This window comes from Chlamydotis macqueenii, chromosome 15 (assembly GCF_036417535.1).
Source record: "Chlamydotis macqueenii isolate bChlMac1 chromosome 15, bChlMac1.mat, whole genome shotgun sequence".
NCBI lineage: Eukaryota > Metazoa > Chordata > Aves > Otidiformes > Otididae > Chlamydotis > Chlamydotis macqueenii.
This window is the reverse complement of record NC_141570.1, coordinates 14,475,273-14,501,300: the sequence shown is the minus strand read 5'-3', so window position 1 is coordinate 14,501,300 and position 26,028 is coordinate 14,475,273. Positions and strand designations below refer to the sequence as shown.

The 26,028-nt window shown below is 55.6% G+C and overlaps 2 protein-coding genes across 3 annotated transcripts; one reads left to right on the top strand and one right to left on the bottom strand.

Annotated features, from left to right (window-relative positions):
* Nucleotides 1-96: 96 nt before the first annotated feature.
* RGS11 (regulator of G protein signaling 11) lies at nucleotides 97-4,803 on the top strand. The gene is made up of 17 exons (XM_086759684.1): nucleotides 97-316; nucleotides 866-962; nucleotides 1,241-1,291; nucleotides 1,381-1,487; nucleotides 1,583-1,634; nucleotides 1,722-1,780; nucleotides 1,965-2,041; nucleotides 2,162-2,243; nucleotides 2,365-2,433; nucleotides 3,063-3,092; nucleotides 3,194-3,255; nucleotides 3,443-3,556; nucleotides 3,649-3,764; nucleotides 4,001-4,088; nucleotides 4,188-4,326; nucleotides 4,396-4,478; nucleotides 4,552-4,803. Exons 1-17 carry the CDS (start codon nucleotides 257-259, stop codon nucleotides 4,676-4,678), a joined length of 1,413 nt encoding a protein of 470 aa, XP_086615810.1. The 5' UTR covers nucleotides 97-256; the 3' UTR covers nucleotides 4,679-4,803.
* A 3,041-nt stretch (nucleotides 4,804-7,844) lies between these two features.
* FAM234A (family with sequence similarity 234 member A) lies at nucleotides 7,845-25,942 on the bottom strand. Of its 2 annotated transcripts, none has more exons than XM_086759779.1 (12): nucleotides 25,906-25,942; nucleotides 19,910-20,217; nucleotides 18,713-18,829; nucleotides 18,319-18,507; nucleotides 14,352-14,482; nucleotides 11,822-11,951; nucleotides 11,238-11,376; nucleotides 10,815-10,955; nucleotides 10,337-10,415; nucleotides 9,766-9,918; nucleotides 8,805-8,907; nucleotides 7,845-8,663 (listed from the first exon to the last, which is right to left on the bottom strand). In XM_086759779.1, the coding sequence occupies exons 2-12, from the start codon at nucleotides 20,172-20,174 to the stop codon at nucleotides 8,452-8,454; spliced, it is 1,659 nt and encodes a 552-aa protein (XP_086615905.1). In that variant the 5' UTR covers nucleotides 20,175-20,217; nucleotides 25,906-25,942; the 3' UTR covers nucleotides 7,845-8,451. The 2 variants fall into 2 exon arrangements, with proteins under 2 accessions (XP_086615905.1, XP_086615906.1); XM_086759780.1 differs by lacking the exon at nucleotides 25,906-25,942 and adding an exon at nucleotides 20,291-20,671.
* Nucleotides 25,943-26,028: the final 86 nt, after the last annotated feature.

Below are 26,028 nucleotides of genomic sequence, written 5' to 3'. Positions count from 1 at the left end.
CCGCACGCCCCGCCCGCGCCCCCACCCCGCGGCCCCGGCGCGTCCCCCCCCGCCGCACCCCCTGGCTGGGCCAGGGCACCCCCTAAGCCCCCGCTTTCCCCCGCACCCGGTGAACAGAGCCGCAGCCCCGCACCCGGGGCTGGTACCGGGTACCGGGGGGGGGGGGGGGTCCCACGGGGGATGGGGGATTGGGGGAGAGGGCGTGGTCGGGGGGCGGGGCCGGGCGGGGCCGGGCGGCGCGGGGCGCGCACCCGTGATGACCATCGGCGGCCCCCGCGACCGGTACCCCCGCCTGCAGATGCCCTGTCTGCGCAAGGTGAGCCCGCACCGGCACCCGCACCCCGGGGACCGGGCACCGAGGGGAGCGGGCGCTGGGACCGCGGCGACCGGGGACCGGCGCTGCACTGGGCATCGGGGACCGGGCACCGCCCCACGCGGGGACACCCACGGGCAGCGCCCCGGAGCTGCGTGCTCAGCCCCGGGTGCGGGGAGCGGGGCGGGGGAGTAGAGCTCGCTGCCCAAAACCAGGGGTTCCCCGCACATCGCGCGCGCACCCGGCTGCTGGGTGCCCCGGGTCGGGCTGTGGGGTGCCAGGCTTACCCCAAAATGGACACAAGGTGCCTTGGGTCGGGCTGTGGGGTGCCAGGCTCGCCCCAAAACGGGCACAGGGTGCCCTGGGTCGGACTGTGGGGTGGCAGGCTCACCCCAAAATGGGCACGAGGTGCCTTGGGTCTGGCTGTGGGGTTCCAGGCTCTCCCCAAAATGGGCACAGGGTGCCCTGGGTCAGGATGGGGGACCCAGGCTGTGCCAGGCCCGGTGCCCCCGGGCGGGGTGCTGAGCGGGGCGGGTGCCCCTTGCCCGGCAGATGGAGCGGCTGATCGTCAGCATGCAGGACCCCGACATGGGCATCAAGATGAGGAACCAGCGCCTGCTCATCACCGTCATCCCCCACGCCATGACGGGTGAGTCCCCGCGGTGGGGCACCCCCACCCAAGGCGCACGGAGTGGGGGGAGGCGTGGGGGTGCTCCCCGGGTGGCCCCAGCGCTGCCGCTGGCATCAATTTTGCATCGGCTGAGCTGAGTGGGCGCTCGCTGGGGGCGGGTGGCCCAGAATGTTCTTGGCAGGGCCCCCGTTACCCTGTGTGACCCCCTCTGCACCAGGGTGCCCCAACCCAGGAAACTCCCCATTCCCGGTCTGGGGGACCCCGTCGCACCCCGCTAACGCCGCCTTGGTCCCCAGGGAATGACATCGTGGAGTGGCTCATCCAGAAGTACGGCATCTCCGAGGAGGGTGAGGAGGGCAACTGACACCGCATGGGGGGGGGGGGGGCGACCGGGGCTGCCCAGCCCCCGTGCAGCCCCCCGCTCCTGCTCCCCCAGAGTCACTGCACCTCGGCAACCTCATCGTCAAGCACGGCTACATCTACCCCCTCAAAGACCCCCGCAGCCTGGTGCTGCGGGCAGACGAGTCGCCCTACCGCTTCCAGGTACGGCCCCCCCCCGCGGCCTCAGGAACCCCCCCCAGCTCGGCACCGTGGCACCCCGCAGCATGCACCTCAGCCTCTCCTCCCCGCACCCACAGACCCCCTATTTCTGGACCAGCACCAAGTGGCCGGCCACGGAGCTGGACTACGGTAAGGGGCCACCACGCCACCGGCAGCGGCACGGGCTGCAGCCCCTTCTTGTCCCCCCGCCCTGAGGTGCCACCGCTCCTCTTGCAGCCATTTACCTGGCCAAGAAGAACATCCGCAAGCAGGGCGACCTGATCGAGCACGAGAAGGTGAGTGGTGCCCTCCTCACACCTGTGAAGAGCTGGGAGGGGTCTCAGCTCACCCAGGAGTCGGGGCTCGCCCCTGGAGCTACACCAGCTGTGCGTGTGCTGGGGAGGTGAGGGGACGCAGAGCCAGGTGAGGGGGTGGGTGTCACGCCGTGCCCACCTGGTCGACACCGCCGCTGCTCCCCAGGACAACTACAACCTCCTGCACAAGCGGATCAACCACACGTGGGACTTCGTGGTGATGCAGGCACGGGAGCAGCTCCGGTGAGCGCGGGCACCGCCTGGCACTGCTGCGCTCCGGGGTGGGGATGCCGGGGAGCGAGCACCCTTGGGTGCCACGGCATGCAGGGTGCCAGCGCCTCCCCGCTGCCTTCGCACCATCAGGGCGGCCAAGCAGCGGCGGAAGGGCGACCGCATCGTCATCGACTGCCAGGAGCAGGCGTACTGGCTCGTCAACCGGCCCCCGGTGAGGATGGGCTGGGACGAGGGGACGAGGGGTGCCGGGCGGGCGGACTCAGCCCCAGGCAGGCAGGGAGCGGGGCTGGGGGGCACGAGCGGGTCCCACCAGCGCCGCGCTCTCGTTGCAGCCAGGAGCCCCCAACGTGCTGGAGCAGGGCCCAGAGCGCAGGAACTGCCACACCACCCGCGTCCAGCTAGTGAGTTTGGGGGGCTGGGCACCCCTGGGGCTGCTGGTGAGCATGGGGTGCAGCCACCCACCCGCGCTGGGGTGCCTAGCCATCCCCCCGCCCCAGGCTGCACCCACGTTTACGGTGGGGAGGGAGCCCCAGCCCTGCTAACATCCCCCTGTCCCCCCCGTCCCACCCACCCCGGCTGAGCCGCAGGATGGCCACATCTTTACCCGAGCACCCGCCACCCCTCTGTGCCGTCACCCCAGTCCCCATGGGGCGGCCTGGGAGCCCTGGGGTGTCCTCAGCCACCACTGCGCCCTTCCCCGTGTTGTGACCCCCCACCCCCCACTAATGCTGCCCCAGCCCCCCCTCACTAACCGCCCGCTTTCTCTCCTCTGCGCCGTGTGCCGTGTCCTCTGCCCACGTAAGTGTCACTAACCCACGCCGGGGCGGGGGGGCTGGATGCCGGGTTTCGCCCCACGGGCTGCGCTGACTGAGCCAGGAGGGGTGTGGGGATGAGGCTGGAGGCCACGGGGATGGGCTGTGGGGTGCTGTGCTGGGGAGAGGGCTGGATGGTCCTTGCCCAGGGTGGCGATGGCAGGACAGGACGTCCCGGCCCCACCGTGCCCTCATCGCACCCCACACATCTCTTGCAGACCAAGAACATGGATTACTACAAGCGGGAGGTGAGCGGGGTGAGGGGTGCGAGTGGTTCCGGGGGGGGGGGGGGGGGAGGGGGGCACAGGCTGCCAGGCACCCCTAACGTCACCCTCACGGCCGATCCCAGATCGAGTACTGCCGGAAGGCCATGGCCAGGACCAGGGTGAAGTCCTCCATCTGCCTCGAGGGGTGAGTGGCCAGCATCCCCGCCGGGGTGACGAGGGGGCACCCGCATCCCTGCATCAGGGGAGTGGAGCCGAGGCTCCGTGGTCGTCACAGAGCCCGAGCACGTCCCCACCTTGTCCCCGTGGTGGCTGGGGCCAGTGGCGGCGGTGGGACGGTGGCCCTGGCCACCTCCAGCCACCGCTCCTGGCAGGTACCTCAAGTTCAACGAGCAGTACGTGCCCCATGACCCCATCATGTCCGGCTGCCTGCCCAGCAACCCCTGGATCACGGATGACACCACGTACTGGGCCATGAACGCCCCCACGTAAGCACCCATATAGGGGCTGCCGGCCTCTGCCCACCCCCTCCCAATACCCCACCCCTCAGGACGGGGTGCAGGGTCGGTGTTGCCCACAGGGTGCCGACCCCCACAAAGCTGCGCGTGGAGCGCTGGGGCTTCAACTTCAGCGAGCTCCTCACCGACCCCCTGGGCCGGGTGCAGCTCCTCGAATTCCTCAAGAAGGAGTTCAGCGGTAAGCGGCCCCCCTGTTCCCACACCCCCAAACCCACTGCTACATCCTGGTACCCCAAACTCACCACCCCATCCCGATATCCCCTGCCTAACCCATCCCAGCACCCACTGCCCCACAGCACAGCAGTGTCTCCATCCCAGGGTGGGGGGGATGCTGGGCCCCGTGCCTGGCCGCAATGGCCTTTGGGGCTGCCCAGCACCGTGTCCCCAACCCCAACGCCGTGTCCCCCTCCCCAGCCGAGAACCTGAGCTTCTGGGAGGCATGTGAGGAGCTGCGCTATGGGGAGCAGTCCCGCATCCCTGAGATCGTGGACTCCATCTACCAGTGGGTGCTGCTGGGGGAAGGGTTTGGGGGATCGGAGTTTGGCGGGGGGCATGCCATCCCTACGGGGCTGGGCGCCCACCACCAGCCACGGCTCCCCAGGCAGTTCCTGGCTCCCGGGGCCACGCGTTGGGTGAACATCGACAGCAAGACCATGGAGCGGACGCTGGAGGGCATCAAGACACCCCACCGCTACGTGATGGACGATGCCCAGATGCACATCTACATGCTGATGAAGAAGGTGGGCGAGGGCAGGGTGGGGCAGGGCTGGGCGGGGCCGGGCAGGAGCCCGACGCCTCCGCTCTCCCAGGATTCCTACCCGCGGTTCCTCAAGTCGGAGCTCTACAGGAACCTCCTGGCCGAGGCCGTCATCCCCCCGGAGACCAAGAAGCGGTGAGGGGCAGGGGCCTGACCCCCAAGGCAGCTGGGGTGGTCCCTGCCGGCGCTGACCCCACTCTGCCCGCAGGGTCTTCCCCTTCATGCGCAAGCAGCGGCACTCCAGCCCCAGCCCGGCCCTGTTCCTGCCCGCGGGCGACGCCGAGGAGAGGAGCAGGGCCCCCACGGCTGCCCCCGTTCCCGAGGAGGAGAACTGAGCCAGCGTGGGAGCCCCCAGGCCCAGCACCCTCCAGCTCGGCCGCAGCCCCCCACCCAGCACAGCCCAGCCCCGTCGCAGGACCCTGCGGCAGTAGCACTGAAGGAGAGAAGCCATACGCCCCCCCCCCCCGGCAGCACCCCCCCGGGCCAGGCTGGCCCCCGCTGCAGCCCCCGCACCCAGCCGGCCTGGTGTGGGGTCACCCCCTCCTCCCGGGCACACGAAAATAAAGCCCCCGTGGGGAAACGCTGTGGCTCCCATGGTTTTTGAGGAGGGGGCACCAGGGAGGTGGCTGCAGAGTGGGGTTGCAGGTGGTGGCGGCCACCTCTCCTGGCCGGACTCGTGTCCCCTTGGGCTGGCAGCGGCACGAAACCTGGCCCCGCGGGCTGGCAGCGGCACAGGGCTGGCAGCAGAGCCGCTCTCCCTGCCCTCGGCCCGTTAAGCTGAGCAGCGGCCGAGGATCTGGCGGCAGGATTAATTCAGTTTTCCGGAGCCGAGCCCCAGCTGCGGGGGATTAACGCTGGTGGTTACATAAAGAAGAGGGGGGCTGCTGCCCGCCAGCCCTCAGCCCGAAGCCCACCCCGCGTGCACCCAGGGACCTGCACAGCCCAGCGGGCCAGGGATGTCCCCAGCCCACCAAGGACCAAGCAGCGCCAGCCCGCGCCCCACCCAAAAAACAGCGTGGGTGCTTGGGATGCTCAGGGCCGCAGGATCCGTCCCTGCCGCAGAGTTCGGGACCCCTGGCGTGGAGCAGGGGCTGCTGCTCAGCTCGGCGCTGAGGCAGACAGAGGGGCGTGGGGGCAGGGGAAGCTACAGGAGCCTCGGTCACAGGACGGAGCCTGGGACCTCGGCGCTGGCAGCCACCGGGCAGTGACAGATGGTCCCATGCTCCAGGAGACACTGGCTCCCTCCGGCTTGATCCAAATCCAAGCTCCAGAGTGAGATTTTCCTGTTGATGGGACTGCAGCAGGAATCCAGGGTGTAAAACCAGGTCACGGAGCCGCAGGGGGAGGGCAGGGACGGGCTGGCCCAGCCTGGTTATCTAACTCCAGCTTCTCCCGCTCCACCCGGTGGGCAGCTCCTCGGGGCAGAGCCTCCACCAGCTCAGCCATCAAAGCGGCACCAGGACACCTGGATCCATCCCAAAAAGGGGGGGGGTTCTGCCTTCAGGAAAGAAGGGCTGCCAAAAAAAAAAAAACCCCTAAGTCTTGCACAACCTCAGCTGCAACACCAAAAGCAGGGCACCATTTACAAAGAATGCAAAAGAGGATTTATTGAAACCGTTCCGGTTTAGACCAAGTCCTACAGGGCACAATTTGCAATAAGTTAAAGAACCAAACCAAACAATCTCGGTGTCAAAACCCACGCTGACACGTAACACGGTGACACACACCATTGTTGCCCATCCGCGTTATTGAATCAAGGCACAGAGTCATTCATCAAATACTGCAACAAAACAAACCAGTTACACAGGGAAATAAGCTGGGAAAGGGGACTCGTTTCGTTAAGAAGGTGCTGGTTTGGCACTGATGCGTTTAATTGAGCTGCCACAGGGAAATCTGCGTTTCCAAAGTAGCTGGAAACACTAACAGGACAACTGAAAGCCAGAAAAGCCCCCCAAAGCTGAAAATCCAGCTCTCCTGCAGGAACATTCAGCGTGCCTACGAGAAAGGTCGGGTCTGGGTAGGGATCAATGGAGGGAGAGCGCCGAGGTGCTGTGACTGCGGTGAGAATACGGCCCCTCGCTCCCTGCCAGGGGAATTCCAGTAGGATACAACCCACACCCGGCACACAGGACAGACCAGCACGCCAAGCCCGGGGCTCCCGCTGCCCGGCGGCCACACACCGGGCTCTGCCCAACCCAGCCCTCGCAACCCGTGTTCCGCAGCGCCGGCGCAGCCCGGGTCCCCGCAACGCCACAAAGCCGGCACGGGGACTCGTGGGGCTGCTAGGCTTCGGGTCTTTACTGTGCAGAGCAAAAAGGCAGAGGGGACGCAGCAGGGGAGCCTCCCTACATCCCCAGGCTCCCTCAGTAAACAGCCTGGAAAGAGAGGAGCAGAGGGGGACCCCACCATTTTGCGTCCAGGGTGCTTTAAGCGTTGCGGAGTGCTCTCCAGGGAGCTTCCTGCACGGCCTGGATGCCCAGGACTAGGCTCCGCCAGCAGCATCCAACCTCCTCCAGTGACTGCATGAGCTACGGGTCACGGGGCAGAGGGAGCCAGGACACCCTTCAGGCAGCTACTGGGCCAGCTGGAAGCGGGGGGTAAGCGTCCAGGCAAGGCCACTGGTGCTGCCGCTCATTCTGCTCAAGACTGGGAGAGCTGTGGGCACAGGCAGGGCTTACAGCAGCTGCAGAGCCAGGAGCTGCCCTGCGGCAGGTTAAAGCTCAGCGGCTGCCACAGAAGAACCGTTGTCCGGCCCTACGCAACCTGGCCTGAGCTTCTCATCCTACAGTATTCCTACACACACCTCCATCCGAGACTGGGCAAGGGAGGGAGGCGCTGGCCAAACCCCCTCCGGCACTGCAGAACTCCAGAGAGGTTTTTTTAGGGTGCGTGTTTTCTGCCCACCTCCCTCTCACCAGTCAGAAGGACGCGCAGCAGCGTACGGACGGGGCTCGCGTTTCAGCGTGGCTGCTGCGGAGACTGCAGCTTTCAGGACTGAGCAGCCAACTCCAACCCTTTTCCAGGCTTCGCACCTCGTTTCTCCAGCCGGCGCTGCCGCCCAGCAGGAACAGGGCAGAGCAAACGCACCACGCTACAGAAGTCTCCACCGGCTCCTCAGCAGCTGCAAGGCTGAGTGTTTGCAGAACAGCTGGGATTGCCACTCAGGTACAGAGCAGCTATCCTGGCTTCCAGGAAAGGTTAAAGTGCAATTCTACTCTGAAAAAAAAATCCTAAATCCTCTGGCACCTCAAAACCAGCAGAAGAGGTGGTGTCCGTACCGGCAGGGACCAGCCAGCCTGGGCTCAGGGTGGTTTTCCTACCACCCATGATCAGACTGCAGGGAGGATGCATAAATCAGGTGGGAGACCAGCTCCCTTTCCGTGTCACCAGCGCTGCACGGCCTGGCTGGAGAGGGAGCAGCAGGGGAGACAGACACCGGTAGCTCTGTGACAGCAGAGCGGGGCACACGGGGCTGTTCTGAGGAGAAAAGGCCATTTTCTAAGTAGAATGACACTTTAACCTGCGCGCTGCTGGCCTGGGTGACACCTCGCCGCACCATCAGCTGTGGCCAGGGTCCATCCCTACGCACACCCCACGAAGCAGGGGCCCAAATCCAGGAGAGGGGGATTGCAAACGAACCAGCAGCCAAGCACCGATCTCCTACAGCCAGGAGAGCTGACTCAGAAAAGGAAATCTAACACCACACATCGCAGCTCTGCTTCTCACGCAAGCATCCAAGAAATAATCAACCCTGGCATCCCCAGCAAGCATGTGTTTTCCTCCAGACACAGGCTGAGTCAGCGCAGCTCTGCGGGCACAGAAGGATCGAGGGGAAAGCCCTCTTCCTCGAGCTGACGACACTTCAGCGGCGGCCAAGCACTGAAGTCCCATCAGCTCTGGGGACAGATTCACTGGCAGCCGCCCCCACAGCCTGGGCATCCCCCCAGACACCGGGGGTGCTTCCCTGCCCGCCAGGCTTCGGTTTGTGGATGGAGAAAGGCGGCTTCCCACGTGAATCCGTGATCTGGGTTTGCTAAGAGCACGGCTGCAGAGGAGAGGCAGCCTGGAGACGCGCGCCAGGGCAGCCTCTCCCCATCCCTCAGCAAGCTCACGCCCGGCTGTGGAATCGCATCCTGTAGAGACGGTCCCGGACGTACTGCTCGCCGTCCACAGCCACCTGGCTCAGCCAGATCACCCGGCTCTCGGAGACATCCTCCTTCAGCTTACGCTTCATCAGAGACACTGACCCTGGCTCCTCGCTGGGCTGAGGGCCCCTCAAGAGCACGTAGCAGGCATGGCGGCTCCGCTCAAACAGCGCGGCTGCAACACAGAGCACAGGGAACAGCTCAGCTTAAGGACTCTGTTCAGACTGGCCAGCAGACCCAGCGGAGTCCAGGAGGTACCTGCAGACCAGTGTCCTCCTGCACATCCTTGCTGGAGGGCTGGAAGGAGAGGACTTACCACTGAACGCAATTATTTGGTCTGTGCTGTTGCGGAGCTCCAGCAGGACATTGGTGTAGGAAGGGTGGAAAAGGTACAGCTTCTGGAGAGGAGCTCTGGATCTCTGCAACCAACAGGACACCATCACGATGCGCACTCACACGTCATCCCAGACAACACCAGCACCAGGCTCAGCTACTACTCATGCTCGACAGACTACATCCAGCCACAGACTTGTCCGTGTCTGCCTGCTCATCCAGTCCGATGCCACCAGTACCAGTGCCGGGATTTTGCTTCCTGCTAGCTGCTCTCCTCCCCACTCCGAGCTTCCTGCAAACTGCAGGCCTTTTTGCTACAGGCAGGAGACAGATTTTTGCCTGAGGGCCGGTAGAGTTAGCAAGGAAAGCACAGGAAGCTCGGCCGGTGCTCGAGCATCCTCCAGGACACAACCTGTCACCAATGCTGCCAGCTGCTGCCCCGGAGGGCTTCGTTAGGCAGCTGAGCTGTGCATCCAGGCTGCCTTGGCACAGAGCGGGGACATTCACGTGGCCAAGGGAGATCACTGCGCGCAGAACTGCGGCAGGAGGCTCCTGGCCAAACAGCAGCAACTTCGGAGGTACCAAGCCAGCAGCCTCTCACCTCCAGTACCACACCAAGGCAGGGCTCTGGGCAATCCAGTGACTTTGCTCACAGAGCCACTAACTCCCTTTTCTTTACGTAGCCAGGCTGACGATGACAAAAGCCGCTGGTGCCACCACCAGCTGTTCGCAGGGACACTGCTATGGACATTGTGAGGACAGGGTACAGACCAGACCACAGGCTTCTAGCAGACTGGACTGTCAGCGACCCCACACTCCGTGCAGGAGGCTGCAGTGTTAGTGCCACAGACAGATGTGAATGTCAGCACCGGGAAAAGGGGGTGGCTCCACTCAATTCTGGCTCACAGCCTGGAGGACAGCAACCACTCAGCAGCACTACTGACCGTTTCGTTTCCGGGCACCAGGTATTCACCCCAGATGAGGAAGGTGGAGCGGTGATCAGCAGTAGAAAGTGTGGCTGGCCCAGGGCTCTCTGCCCTTGAGTTCAGCTTCAGGTCCCACTGGACGGCTCCAGATCCGCTCTCCACAATCATAACCTAGCAGGGAAGGAAGAACAGGAACTCATACCAAAGAGCTCTAACAAGCCATGAGAGAGGAGTCAAGTCAGCTGCCTCTACTCCACACTGTCTACAGGAATAAGTATCTGACACCCGGGAACACGAGGAAATACTTGAAGCTGAGCATCACAGAGCTGTGAGACCTGGGGCGGGCCACGTCAGAGTCAAGCCACAAGTTTTGCAGCTCTTTCAAGGGGTTCAAAGCTCTGTCATTGAAGCCTCTTGCTGAAAAGAGAATTAAAATGCTTCAATCATGTGTTGAAAGAGATTCTCTCCAAGCCTAAAGCTTCCTAAAATCAGCCAGAAGGAACACATCCCACCAGCTGTCCTCGACTCAACGCCTGCTTGAGCTGTGACATCCAGAGAAAAGGGAAGTTAAAAGGAAGAGATTTCAAACCTTCTTCCTGTTGGGTCCGACTTCACTCTCAAGGACAATACCAAGAACATCGGGTTTGTAGTAACCAAGCAGCGGCTCACTGAGGGAGAGAAAGAGAAGGGACACATCATAACGCATCCTGATGGCTTGGGCACACCTTGTTCTTTCAGAGCAGCCTCTGTCTTCCCACAACTCTGGTGGCAAGAGACTCGGCTGCTACAATTTTAGGTCAGCCTGGTACCGCTCCCAGCTCTGAGCCCAGTCCTAAGAAGACAGCCGTATCACAGCAGGCACAGAATGAAGCATCAAAGCTTTGGGCGCCTCCATTTTGAAGCAGCACCTGACATTTGCTAGCAGAGGACAGGACACAATAACCACGACCCAGAAATGACCAGAGTAGGCTTTTGTGTTTCATATGAAAAAAAAGAAGCATTTGCCAGGACAGTGCTGTTGCTGCGAACCTGGAAATGCCACATCCAACCCACGTCAGCGGCACTACCTCATAACACGGGACACGTTGAGGGTCCACAACGCCTGAAGGTTTTGTGCATTGACCAGCGTAGCCATCTCCGAGGTCACAACCAAGATGTTCTCCCGTGATCGCCCAGGAATTTTTGCCAGGTAACGAACATCCCCAGAGCTGAACAAGGACAGAGAAATTATTATACTTGTTAGATTGTGGACAGTTTCACTGGGGGGGCTTTGTTTTTTTTCCCTGCACAGCAAATTCAAATAAGAAACCCCAGCCTGCTTTCCCTCCTTTCCTGTGAAACCCTTACCAGGCCATGAGCACCAGCCCTCTCCTCGAGCTTTGGATGTGCTCCTAGCCCAAAAGCCACTTAGCCAGAAAGAACAAAGCCACAACAGACATCCTGTCAGGAACACTGGTTCCCTCCACCAGCAGCAAGACATAATATCACACCTGAGAAGGGAGAGGCGGCGCGTGGTGCGGTCAATGTTCTTCTCCCACTGAGGATCTTGCTCAAGGCTGGGAAGCTTAATTTCCATCCCAGTTGCTGCACTGTAGAGATCTTTCAGGGAATATGCATAGAGAGAGTTTTCTGTGCAAAAAGAGCAAGAATTAGGAAGATAAGTTATCCTGCCCTTGCTCTGAACTCTACGATTTTCCAGATCTGGCAGATCAACTATATTTTCAGGGCTGGCATCATAGAGTTGTAGTTGTATTTTTGAGTCTCAAGCCTGCTTTCAAACACTTTTAACATCTGATCTGTTCATAATCCAAGTATTCCACAGTAATCATTTGCTATAAATGACTACATAAACCTTATATTCTCAACATTTTTTTCAAATAAAATTACTACAGCACGTAACAAACCTTAGTTTAAGCAGAAGCCCTCCCTTCTCTTGGCCTTGAATAGCTCTTTTGCTAGGTGAAAGCATGACACAGCTTTTAAGAATGCCAAACACTCTTTCAGACAACGGTTCAGTAATCCTGATTTCAGTTATAATCACTCTTTCAGACTGAAGTCACAAACAGAACAGCACCTTTATAAAAAATGAAGTAGGAGGAGGAGTCCAGGTTCAGCCTGATATAACGAGCTTTGCCATCCACGTTCAGGCTTCCAGCAGAGCCGATCTGTTTGCCATTTTTTCCTGAATGGATGAAGGCCTTAATCTACACAGGGAAGGGATTAAAAATAATAAAAAAAAAAAGTGTTAGAGTTGCATCGCACTCTTACTGCTCCAACTGAAGTGTTTTCCAAAGCTTAGGAGCAGCTGGTACTGAACAGCAGCTGAATGGGAACAGCATAAGCTGAGATGAAAAGTTTTTCTCTGGTTTTGGAGGTGTGGGCACGAGTTAGATGATCCCTCTGCTGTGAACACTTTCCCAAGTTTGAAAACCACTTCCAGCACAGCCTCTAGCCCTGAGATTTTACTGCCTCTCCCAACCACCTCCCCTGCAGGCTGGGACCGCTGAAGAGCAAGCCCCAGCTCTGCTAAGGACAGCGGAGATCGATTCAAGCCTCTGGAGCAGTGACAACGGTGGAGAGGACCTAAAGGCAGAAACAAAGCAGCGTATGGACACAGGGGAAGCTTGGCTTCAGGTGGTAGCCCTGCTAAATATTTTAAGTGCCCTAATCTACTCCTAAAGCTGACGTGAGTGCAGGGGGCTAAAAGAGCTGGCAGGTTTCTTTATATTTTTTTGTGCAGGGTAACAGAATCCACTAAAAATATTTCACCCAGGAGAGTAAAGGCTAAAACTAGGATCAGATTCAAATGTCTGGGCAACAGTCATGGTCTGGGGAGAGCAACGCACACTAGGGAAAGGAGAAACATCAGACCGAGAGAAACAGCATCCAGCAGAGATGCTGAGTCAGGCGGGAACCCTTCCCTCCTCTTTGAGAGGGAGGGAGTGGGAAAGAGAAGGAAATCTGCTGCTCTCAAAGTGAATCTGCAGAGTCTGGCAGGTGAATAAGGGATAGAGTTTGCTGGGGAGAATGAAGCACACAGCTGGAGGAGAGCAATGCCTGCACCAGCTGTTCCCAGCCTCCCGCACTGGGAGGAGACACATACCAGCTCTTGTAGACCAGCTTCACCTTTACTTGCAAGCACTGGTTTGGCAGCTGCCCCATGACAGTGAGAGCCAAAGGTATTAATGCAGTGAGTGAAAATACACACCACCTTACTCACGGCATTGCTTACTCCCTTCTATGCGCTGCTATGGATGATAAATCCTGAAAAACGTCGTATTTTCCTGGATGTATTTGTGCTGAAGCTTGCAGCGGGTAGGGGTCAATAAGGCTCTCAGGAACAGCTGCCATCTAAACTCCCCGCACACAGACCCTTCCCCAGACTGCTCCAAGCCCTGCCATTTCAGGAAACAGCAGTATAATGCAACGTTCAACTTCAGCCCTTGTTAGCAACAAAGCTAATTAAGTTCTGAGTCTCCCTTCCGATGAGACTGCCTTTTTCCAAGCTGCAGAGCTCCACTCAAGCTCCCTACATTTTGCGTGATTTCTCAAAAAAGAACGTACTTTTATTACTTAAGTGGACAGAGTGCTGCCAAGTCCGGAGGGAGAGAGGGATTTCATACCAAGATAAATGGAAAACAAATCAAAAGGCTGTCTTGCAGAACAGAGACTACATTCAAGCATTTTTTGGCCGTCTAAGATTAAAAAAAAAAAAAAAAAGTCTTGAGATAACTGGGATAGCAAAAGCAGGGAGGAAAGAAAAAAAGAAGAGAAACGTAGGAGTCAGGGGACAGAATTTCTGATGACTCTGGCAACAACAAGGTCTCGGACAGCAGAATCCTATTTGCTTATGGAGGGCTGTGATGTGAGGACAAGGGGTTCCCACTCCTCCCACCAGACTTGCAGGGAACCGTAACTTTGTACGTTTTAAAGAGGACAGGTCGTGCATGCAGATGATGTTCTACCACTCAGCCATGGATGCAGATGTTTCAGTATAAAAGCAGTTTTAGCTACACGACTTTCCCTCTCTAGGAAACGGGAAAAGCAGTATTGGAACGGAGATAACGCAGCTACCAGCGATTTCACTGAAGAAACCCAAGTCAGGATTAACCAGTGCAGTGACTCCAGGGAGAGAGCTGCGCACAGCAGACCACCGGCAGAGATGTGAAAGGTATCAGAAAGGGGCAGCGGTGGTACAAAAGCGCTGGCTGTCAGCTGTGCTTTGATCTAAGAGCCAAACCTGTCAGGGTTTGTTCACTTCCACTTCTCTGAGCAGAGTCCCAGAAAACTGCAAGCTCATCTCACCTACGAACACTCCACACACAGCCCAGGAACACGCAGGGAGGAGTGCAAACTGATAAAGGGGGGGAATTCCTGACAGCTTTTTTTCTTTCCTTTTTTTTTTTTTTTAATAAAAACCCATAAAACACTTGCATTGATTTGGAAGTAGATCTCGGCAGGGTGGGAAAGAACGTATCCCCAAACCCACAGATCTCAGAGGCCTCTGGACACTTCCTCTTTGACTACAAGATCGAAATAAATAACATTCCTGTCACGCCCTGCAGTCCGGCCACTGGGTTTATCACAGCTTCAGAGTGACATACCTTATCTCCTGTAGCAACAAAGATTATCAGGTCCTGAACTCCATCACTGTCCACATCTGGAATCGCTGCCACGGGAGGCAGCACAGTGTAATTAGCTCCGAAGTCACTGGACTGTCTCCACTGAACTTCCCCTTGAAGAGAGTTATTGGGAAACGGTCACTAAAACGCACTTTGGGTTGAAAAGCTTTTAACGTGCCTGCTCCACCAAGCACTTTGTAGTCAGCCATTTACAGTCCATCAGCACCACAAGCCAGTCACACTTAAGCTCGTTGCATTTCAAATGAGTCCCAGCATCCACAATTTCAACTTTTATTGGAAAGTAATTCCAGCTGCCTGCACAAACACACCCCAACACCCTGGGCACAAAGAACAGCTCGATTTTCTCCTGCCTTAGGTTAACAAGCTTCCCAGCACCTTCATGGCATGGAGAATCCTTTTTTGTGATCTAAAACCTCGCTGCTGCGTACTTCAAACTGCTCAGACATGTTAAGACCATCAATCAGCTGAATTCTGACCACAGCGTTGCAGCTACTCCCCACAAAACCTTTTCTGCTGCAGCGTGCCTCCTGCAGATGTTCTGCGCCGACGCAGCCAGCCACAACTCGGTTCACATCCCACCTCTCCCTCATTTTAAGAGCACACACAGCATGTTCAAACTTGTTTGTAAATAGAGGTAGCAAAGCTTGGGCTTTTTTTTTTTTTAATGGTGTGTGTGTGTAGGGTGGGTTTCTCTTCAACAGCTCCAGGCCCGCTGAGTGGCTCTGCTCCATACACTCTGCCCAGGGCTGCTGGCCCCTCTCCAGTCACTGCCCAGTGGAATTTGCACTGGAATTTGGTGAGAGGAGGGAGACCGCTGGCGGAGGTTTCTTTTTAAGGAAGACTTAAGTGAGTAACTAGGTGCTCAGAGGGGAAATGCTTACCCTTCCCTTTAAACAGTATCACACGCAGGAATTATCACTTCAGGAATGCAAAGTAACCATCTGTTCTCTGTCAGGAAGGCAGCTGTGGCGAAGGCTAAGGAGTTACTACCTGACACTGTCTGCTATAATTTAAGGCAGGCTGTATTTCCAGTAGGATTCCTCCAAAGCTTTTATTGAAACACTGAAAAAAAAATACTTGGATTTGTTACTATGACAACAGACGTGAAGTAGAGGACTGCCCCTAGGAAGTCACGGGAAGGCAAAGAATTTTATCCACAAAGAAAACAAGCAAGCAAAGGAAGGAGGGAACTTAAGTTTTAAATAACTATAGCCTGGCTTCAGCACAGTCCAAAGCTACAACAGTAAGACCAGGCTGATTAAATTTGCATTTCAACGCTTAAGGCTCTACTCTTTGCACATTAGGTGGCGGATATACTTTGGGAAGAGGCACCTCGCTCTCTTAAAATAGCAGTCTGACTTAATAGAAACAGATAACAGCGAGATGGATTCAACACAAAGGACTTGAGAAGCTTTCATGCTCTAACACAACCCCCAAGAGCACAAACTGTGAAACCAGTCCCATCCTGCTCCATCACTGGGAGATGGGACTATCCTGTCTGACATCTAGCGTGCTACCGTGCATCCTCAGAGCCCGAGGTCACAGCAGCACAGGCAACAGAAGCCAAGACAGAAATCAGACAAGTGCCTAGACAGCAAATCTAACCTGGGTGAAAGGTGGGGGTTTTTTGGTCTGGAAGGAACAATAAAATTAGGACTTAGATGCCTGAGTTCAGCTCTCACCTCAAGCAGCCGCAGAGGACACAAAGCAGGACTGTTTGCTCCAGGCTGGATGAGGTCCAGACACACACCCAAAGATTCTGCTCTCCCAGGCTGCAGCTCACCAGCTACCTGAGCTAAAGGCAAGTCTCTTCTCCCAAGCAGTGTCAGACTCCTCTCCCACTTGTTTACTAAACACTTGGAAGCTCCTGGCATCCACCGTACAGTGGATGTGAAGAAGTATTCCCTCTTTACTTTTCTGAACCTATCACTTGATAAAAGAATCATGAAGCAATCAAGAATTGCAACAGGAAATAATTCCCTGTTCTTCCACTTACAACTCATAATTTTATAGACTCATTTCTCCCTGTTGCACACTCTCCAGGCTGGAGTTCTGGTTTATGTAGTGGTTTCTTCCACAGAAGCAATTTTACACATCCAGTCATTGTGGTCCCCTTTCTGCCATAGCCCTTAGGAGACCAGCGAGGACCAGAACTGCTCACAGGGCTCACAGTGGAAGATGAGGTAGAGAGAGAAGGTGTGACTATACATTTACTCCTGTCCTCTTCCTCAGCTTCTGACCCCAGCAGAGGTGGAACATCCAGCCGCACAGACTTTTGCTTTAACCTGGAACGGCTAATCTTAAGCTCTTGCTCCCAGTTTGCTTGTAAAATAAACAAGCAGGAATGCCAAATGTCCCGCACAAACAGAAGCATGCAATCCTACACTTTCCTTCATGTTTGCTCGGGTCACTTACTCTGGCAATGAAGAAAGTAAGACTGAACACAACTCGACTTGACAGAAAAGCACTAACTTTATCAGCATTTAAAGATCAAAACCACATCAGACACTTTCAGATTACGATCTGCCTACCTCTCCTTCAAACCTCCCACAGGCAGAGGCTAGGCAGCCCGAGAGCCCTGGAATCTTACCAGTCCTCCACGAGGATGAATCATTAACAGCTAAAGATTGTTCTGATTCTTGTTTTTAGCACAATGTGATCTAAGTCAGACTTTGCCACTTTAAATACATTTAATTCTCATCTGCCCTCCTAACCCCCAGTAAAAGTCAACTATGCCAAGAAACCCCTTTCAACCGACTTACTAGCAAAAAGGTATCAAATATATCCACTTCTGGGTTACTCACTTTTTTATCTGAAGCAATTTTTCGTCTCTTGCTTTTAATTTATCTATTGAACGTTTACTTTATCATATTGTTGCTGTGACCTGTGCCTGTAATTTCTTTATGGCCGTCGTTAGTTACGTGCCTTTGGCTCAGCACTCACCTTTCTACACTTTAACCTGAAAGCAACTACTTCATTAATAGTCTATCAATAACCTGTGTTAAAGCCTATTGATGAGGGAAATGGTGCTAAGACATCTCAGTTGGTACAGAAGCTTTCCAGCTCTACGTGTGTCTACACGTCCATCTACACTGGAAACCAAAGCTACTCTAGATTTCCCTCAGACTCCTTAGAGCTATACTTCTTGCTATTTCTCTCTCTCAATTTTGGGAAAACAGAGCGTGAGAGGTTCAATACCAGATACAGAGGACAGGATCCTAGGCACGTTTCCAGGGGACAACACGCATTGTTTAGAACCTTTTAAACAGCAGCCCCCAAAATGCTGTTTCACGCTTCCTCAGCGAGGAAGGTTCAAGGTGCAAGAGATGGTCACCGCCCTGATCCTAGAGAAGTACAGGCACTCTTTACTCTCACGTTGCGTTAGGCAGGATGACGATGAATTTCTCCATCTATAGATTCAGAAATGAAGAAGGTTTTCCAGAGCAACCAGGCAAAATCCTGGACTACTGAAACAGACCGGTAAGTACCTATCCTAAGAGCTCTCCTTCACGGCTTTGAAACCATAAATCCCCGGAACTCCCACCCCTTGCTACTGCAGGCACTCCTATGCAAACAACGGGGTTTGTGTCCGGCCCCCGAGAGTAAAAAGTAACATTCACAGCTAGTCACTGCTTCTCCTGTTTCAAAAGCTCTTGAAAAGTTGGTCTTATAATACAGCAGCTGGCACAAACCACCGCAACAGAGCCCAGCCCTTGGAACAGCGAGGCTGAGAGAAGAGGCGTTTCTCAGCAGCCCAGCAAATGGCTCTGGCAAGGTCTTTGAGATAATAAATACCCTGTGCCCATTGTTCATGTACCAACAAGTCAAGTCCCGCTGACGTCCCCAGCCTCCGAGATCTGAAGGACACCAGGTAAGGAAAGCAAGCAGCACCGTCCCTGTATGGCAGCGTACTCTGCTCCCCACTCACCTGTCCGCAGGTCAACGGCCGTAAGAGACACCGGCTTCCCCACGACCAGGCAGCCCGGGGCCTCAGCCCCTCCGAGCTGCTTGATGCCACACTCCATCCACTCAACCTCCTCGGCAGCAGGCCTCTCCCAGAGCGCTCTGCCGTTCGTGCCAGACACAGCAGCAATGAAGGCACATGGAGAAGGCAGACCTGAGGAGAAGAGATGTCAGAGGGAGCACTACCTGCACCTACCTCTGCTGCTCCGCACCACCCCAGAGCTGGGACTCAGCCAGTTCCTCTCCCCACCCAGCTAACCTGGTCTTCTCTCCCAGTCTCACAGCAGCCTCACTAATTAGAACTAAAAGAGAAATAACAGCCCTCTTACGACAAGGTTTTCTGTTTCTGAATCAGCTACCTTCATCCAGACAGGATCTGTTGAAGCTGCTGCTGCCATTGCCAGCTTTGAAAGCAAAGATGACATCTTGCACTTTGTCTTCATTCACATCTTCTATGGCAAGAAACTGGTAGGCCACTGTAAAAGAGATCACAAGCCAGGCACTGGTGAGGATTGCCCCAACCCACAGCAGAGCTGGCTGGAGCAAAACACAAATTCCTAGAGACCTACTCACTGCCTCCATCTCCGACAATGTAACATCAGGACAAACTGGCGTTTGTATTAAAAAAAGCCATCTACATGAGCACCAAGGACGGGAAGTTAGTGCCAAAGGATTTTTTTAGATTTGCTATTCCCCACAGGATTTGTCTTTATTTATAGGCAAGCAGCCAGAATCTGAACTATGCTGAACAAAGAACAACTCTGGTCTTGGTGTGGGGTTGCTATTCTTGAAATACAAAGAAAAAAAAACCAAAACAAGAACAAATCCATGAAAATTAAACAAAGCTATTCCATCTTTCTCACTTTCAGCTAAAAGCAGCATTCTTCAGCTCAGAGTAGCAGAACTTGGGATTTCTGTATTAACACACAAAGCTCAGGCCCCGTCGGAGAGCACTATCGCTGTGTTTGTAGCACAATCAGCACACACCCACTGCACAAAAGAATAAAAAGCTTTCACAGAAGCAAATCTGAGCCACCAGGGAAGAGGAGCCAGGCTAAAGAGCTGACTAAAGCAACTATAAATTTGTGCAATTTATAGAAAAAACAAGATGCAATTCGTTTTCTCTGTTTCCTGTTAACCATGGAAAAAAAGTTAGAAAGTCACCCTGACAGAGGAAGAATGCCTAATTGTCCCCAAACCTCAGCTCAGACTTCAAGGGAACATTTTACAGACCAAACCTCAACAAAGATTCATTCCCCAATACCCTTCCCCATTTATTTTTTTTCCAAACAAGGCCAGCCTGCTACCTTGTTAGCACTTCAGAGCAAGCACCTAATTTCTCCATCAGACCCTGTAAACACCTCCTGGAAGGCCACTTCAATTATGACGGGCCACCGCTTATCCAGGTCAGGTATTCACAGCTCTCCCTCCCAAGGGCAGCATCCCTGCAGGCCCGGCTCCGGATCGCACTTAGGTAGAGGTCCACAATTCAAATTTGTGGCACATCAAGGAAAAGGACTGTCAGTGAAGTATTTATTCTGCTACAGCAAGCTCACCTGCATTGTCATAATTTCGGAACCATGTTCTTTCTGAAACCGGCCTCTCTGGGCAAGGAATGATAAAGGAGAAAGCAAACACAATTATCAGACACAGAAATAACGAGATGAAGAAGGCGGCAGTGCGCCACCGGGACAGCCGAGACAGTCGTGATGACTGCTTGCTGATAATTCTTCTCTCCACGGAGTTTTCATGGTTCTCTTGAGCTTTTATATCCTCGGTCTTCAGAGGGTGGATCTCAGCTTCCGAGTCTTTGTTATCCATCGCAGCTCATTCATCAGTGTTCAGATGCCCTTCTCCCCTTCACCTGCAGCAATGCAAAGAGCAGTTAAAACAGATTCTGGAGTACATTAAAAAATGACAAAATATTCTGTTACTACCTGATAGTCATGCCGGAAACATTTAATGGGAGCGAATCAGTGCACTGTCACACAGCCAGATACAATGTGCCGTTGGCTCCGGAGGTCTCCCACACGGAGCAACGGAGAGAGACTGTGGGATGCAGGAACAGCACTGTGTCTTCAGAGGAGGAGATCAGCTCTGCTAGAGTCAGACAAAGAAGGCCACAGTCTCTACACTGAAAGGACTGATTGGTCTGTAGGTCTCCCTCACAAAAAAAAACAAAAAAAACCCCCACACTAAAAGCTTCTTCTTGCTGCAAGGACTTCTTGCCACCTCCCGTGTGTGTCAGTCTGACTCCTGGCTGGAGAGGTGAAAGGAAACACTCGTGACATTTATATCCCAACGTAAGGCTGGTCTCTACTGGAATGAGGGCTTGAGCTGCCCCAGGGGAGAGAGAGGAACAAACCCCGGCGTATTCTGCCTAGGAACAAACCAAAGCTATTCAACACCATTTCTGCTGCTACGGATCACAGTCTTGAGCTACAGCTACACTAACAGAGGAGTTCTGTGCTAATCTGTTATAAAAAGGGGAAAAAAGAAAAAGCTTCAGTCGGTTACCAGAGTTACAGAAGTCTGTAACTCATTACCCACAACAACAATAAAAATCTGCTTTATATACTGATTCTCTGATAGCATTTCTTTAAAAAAATAGCAGAAGGGAAGAAATCAAGTAACACATTCCAGTAGCCTTGGAAAAAGCTGCATGACAGTGTCATAAAAAGCTGTATCAGAGCAAATAAACATGACTGAGCCAATTTTCCATGACTGTGCCCCAGCAGTCATGTGCCTGGATTGTCCACCAGTGCAATTTACTTCCCCAGCAGAAAATAGCTTAAACTCAGCACCGACACACAATGCAGAGAGCTTGTGCTTTCAACTCCAAGAACAAAAGAGCTCGTTAGGTCTCACGTTTCACGCCCAAGTTCATTTACAAGCTCAAAGAAACACAAGATGAGAGTCACCCTTGGGAGGCCAGGCTCCCTCGGGCAGCTGCAGCTCGACCGGAGGTCTCACCTCCCCGGGCTTGTCCCTGTCCCATCGCAGGGAAGAGCTGCGGGCCTCTTCTCTTCTGAGTACCAATCACAGCGGGGCCAGACCCACAGCAAGGCAGGGGCTGAGCACACAGGGCGAGTGGGACAGCCTGGCACGCTGCTGCCAGTCCCCGAGCTAACCCAGACCTGTAAGGCTGGAGTTACAGAGCTCTCACTCCAACCCAAGCACTCTGGCGTTTATTCTACGACAGCACACTGAGCACAAGATCTCGCTCCACACAATTTAATTCGACCTGCACAATACCACGCAAACGCAATTAAATCAATAATGCAGAAGTTGTATCTTATTCCAAAGATCTTACTGCAACGAGCTCATCTGCCCTTCACATCGCTCTGCCGCCAACGCCAGAGACACCTCCACGAGGCCGGCTCTTCCCAGAGCAACCGCGGGCACCTGACAAGGGTGGGAAGGCTCCAGACAGAAAGGGGAAGAAAGAAAGAAAGAAAGAAAGAAAGAAAAAAAAAGAATCATGCATTCAGCTTTCTCCCTGACCTGGCCATCGCGCTGGCGAGCTGAGCACTGCTCTGATATCGGAGCCGGCCGAGCACCCGACCGCCGGCAGGTTCAAGGTACAAGGCTCCAGGCGCAGGCTGAGCAAATGATTTACCGGAGCGGAGCAACCACTGCCGCAGCGACGGGGGACGGCAGCAGGAACGGGTTATGTGAGCTCCCTTTTGGCTCCCGCGTCTCTGGCACGCCCGTCTCCAGCAGCAGAGGTGGATTTTCTCAAACGCTACCATGACCAGCGTCCACGGCACGGGCTGCGACCGGGCTCCAGCACAGCCCCGCTGGCCTCTCCAGCAGAGCCCTCCCCAGTAAGGAGCTGGAAAGCCTCGAGGATACAGCCGGGTACTTCCAGCACCTATGAGGCTTCCCAGGAAGAACCCAAACCAGGCTTCTCCCAAAGGGCCACCATCTTAACGCTGGACGGAAGGCGTATTTCTCTGACTCACTATAAATCACACCACTGTCATCCAGACTGGGATGAGAACAATAAAAAAAGCGGTAATTATCCTGACAGCCCCAGCAATTCCCCTCCTTTCGCAGCAGTGACCCTAGGAGCCGGCGATTACAAAGAGCCCTCAATGCCTTTAAAGCCATTCTTTCTCCTTTCTTTCAGGGTTTGAATAATGCCCTGTGCACCCCTGCCAGAGCAGAGGCAGTGCCAGAAAAACGACCGCAAAGGTCAGCGGCAGGGACTCGGACAATGCAGGAAATCCCATCGCCCGCAGATGCCAAAGTACACGCTGGCAGCACGGGAAACGGTCTGGCTCCAAACAACAAAGAAGTCTGGTAATCAGTTTAATTGAAGACAAGCAGAAAATGATAGCGTGCACTTCAGATGATTTCACTGTCCTCTGGCAGCCAGCATTTTGTCTTCTGCTGGTAGAGGACACAAAATAAGTCACTGGGAAGTTTTAATGCATCCAGGCACCTTGCAAGGAAACGCGCAGCGGCAGGATCCTGCGCTGCTGCGTTGTGAACACACACTGCGTGTGCTAGATCTCGTAGCTAGCAGCGGCTCTCTGCACGGGGACGGGCGGCCTCACCGTGAGAAAACCTGGGAAAAAGACTTTATAGAGAAGGAAATCATTAGAAACCGCACGTGACGGACTGAACTGAACCCACCCGGCCCAAGGAGCGCGGCAGCACAGCCAGGATCTGCACCTCACACGACTTCACGTGCTGCCGCGCACGCTTCCATCGCTCACCAAGCTTTAAAGGCTACGTACCCCCAGCCACGGGCCGAGCGAGGAGCAGTCCTCGGTCAAAACCAAGGAGGGACGAACGCCCTTTCCCATCCCACAGCTACAATGCTGTGCTCAGGACAAACGCGAAGCTCCCCAGCGAAACTCACCTTCACGGGGCACCGACTCTCCTCCCAAAGCTACAGCGCAGACTCGCGGATCCGATCCGAACCAAACCAGTGAAGCTTGTGCCGCAAGCCCCGAGCGCCGAGCCGCAGCTAAACGCAAGAGCCAAACTGTCATCACCCGTCAGCTGGAACCGCCTGACGAGCGCAGAGAACCGCACGCGTTCAGATGTACGAGAACCGGTGACAGGACCGAAGTATCAGTGCGACGGAAGGTTTAACTCATTTTCCACCCATAAAAAACCAAACCACAGCATTCGTAACCCCCCCGGGCACCAGCTCTTCCTGGAAAATTTCTAGCAATATATCACAACCTTGATTCGATGTTCAGCATGTTTAGGTCTTTCAGAGAACGATGAAATCAGATTCTGACTGGCCATTTTAGGAACCCAAATACAGCATTCAGGTGGTTTGGTTCTGAGTTTTGGAGGGGTTTTTTGGTTGTTTTAAGCATCTTACAGGTTCTCCCCTGTCAGCCAGAAATCACTGAAGCCCGCCCCACGCTGCAATCAGTAATGACAAAAGAGCTTCCAAACTTTGCTCTGAACAAGACGCAACACTCCTTCCGGGGCTGCCTTCCACAAGCAGACTGTTCGGTTTGGAGCCGATGTACAGCACGGCACCGCAGCGGAGCCGCCGGGCAGTCACCTGCTGCAGTACTAAGATGTTACTGGGTCATTTCTTTCCCTTTTCTGCAGCCCTACTTACATCAGGGTCCAGCCAAGAGGAAAAAACACAGAAGGTTTTCCCCCAGATGAGGAGATTTTCCTTTCCAGACACACTCAAGACTGCGCTCCACACACCAGCTGATAATTTTGTTGGCTCATCTGCAGCTCATAACTCTTCAGCGAGACAAAGCCGCAGCCGCGGGCTGGCAGCACGAGGCGCCCCAAGGAGACCATCCCCTTCAGAAGCCGGGGTACCTCTGCTCCCACGCACGTGGACGCGGTTTAGAACCCAGACCGTACCAAGATAACAGAGGCAGCGGCTCAGAGAAACACATTCTGCTGCTACAGCTGCCCCTTCCCCTCCCTCACCCCTGTGATTTTGCCTCTGTTAACACAGGTCTCTCCAAAACACCAGGTTCTTCTCACGCGACACTCAACCCTCCGGTGCAGGAACAACGCGTGCCACAGAGCACCCACGGCATGTGAATTAGAAATTCCTCCAGAGCACAACCAAACACAAGCTTAGAACGTGATCCATCAGTCGTTTGTAGGAGAAAAGCCCTCTTCTCCGGGGCAGTTTTCACTGCAGTCGGGGTTCAAGTAGAGAAACTTGATCTGCACAGTGAAGAGCAAAACACGATCCCGTACTTTTTCCAAGAGAGCGATGGGAGGAGCAAAACGCTCTAAGACGAAGAACAGCATTAAAGCTGCAGGGAACTGATTACAGGTTAGGTCAGCAATAACAACCAGGCAGCAGAAAAACACGCCATTTATCAGCCCAGACCGGCCGGCTTCGCTGGATCCTAGCCGCTCGCCCTCACCGACCGCCGCAGACCCCTCGCGCCAGCCCCACCGGGAGCAGTCAGGGAGCTGTTTGAACCTCTCACGCCAGAGACACCCCCACCTCATCCACGGGGCGCCCCTGCTTGCGCCAGAAGCACGGTGACTGCTCCGCACCGCCCGACATTTAACACAACAGGGAATCTGGGGAGATTTCAGTGCATGAAAACCCGTTAGAAGAGGCTGTGGTTGTTTCACATAGGTTTATTAAAACAAGACAAAAAGAAGTACATTTTTTAAGTGGAACGCTTGTTCCTTAGGTCATGAACTCCATGCTGCCTGCTGGGTCCTTCCTGCACAGCCTGGCGAGGTTTATGGCAGCATGAAACAACTGCTTTCCTCCAGCCGCCGCTGTTCTTGTCAGCCACCGCCAAGAAAAACCTCTTCATCCCCCTAGAAATGTTCTCTCTCTTTTCCTCTCTTACACAAACGTACAGAGGAAAGCTCGTTCCCAGGCCATTCCACCCACACACCCAACAACCTGCGGAGCCTCTCGGCTTCCCAGCCTCCACAGGAAGCGCCTCGAACAGGGCCCGATTCCGCCCTGGCATTCGCGGGGGGGCCGCCTCCAGGCACCGGGAGTCACCCCTCCTGCAGGGCAGCCTGCCCCTCTGACTCCCAGCACTTACGTACAAGCCTTTCCCTTTCCAAAATACGGAGAAACGAGATCAGAATTGAACACATTAAGGCTTTTTTTTTTTTTCTTTCTGCAATAAACACTGCAGTCCATGCCTGCAGGCTCGCCTGGCGGCCTGCCGAGGGACAGGGCAACGCGAATTCGGGCCCAGTGCTGAGCTCTGCGGGGGCGAGGGGCTTCCTGCATTCCTACTCCATTGAAACACAGACCCGCACGTCCCAGCGCCGCCCCGGGCAGCCAGCGGGGACGCTTCGGGAGCCGTTTCCCCGCCCCGAAAGGCACCCGTGCAGCGGCAGCCCGGAGACCGGCCCGCAATTCCCGGGGCGCGCCGGCAGGCCGCACCCGCGGGGGAGGCCAGGAGCAAGCCCGGCCCTCGCGGCGGCTCGCTGCGCGCCCCTGCCCCGCCCGCCGGTTTCCCGGGGGGCCACGGCCCAGCCCCGCTCCCCCCAGGAGGCCGCGGGGAGGCCTCGCCGCGGCCGGGCGGTACCGGTAGCACCGATCCCCGCCCCGCTCCGCACTCACCGCCACCGCCGTCACTTCCGCCTCCAGTCCCTCCACCGCCTCCTGGCGGAAGCGACGTCACGACGCAGATGCCCGCTTCCGCCCCGCCCGGTAGCCGCGCTTGCGCAGTGCGGTGGGCGGGCG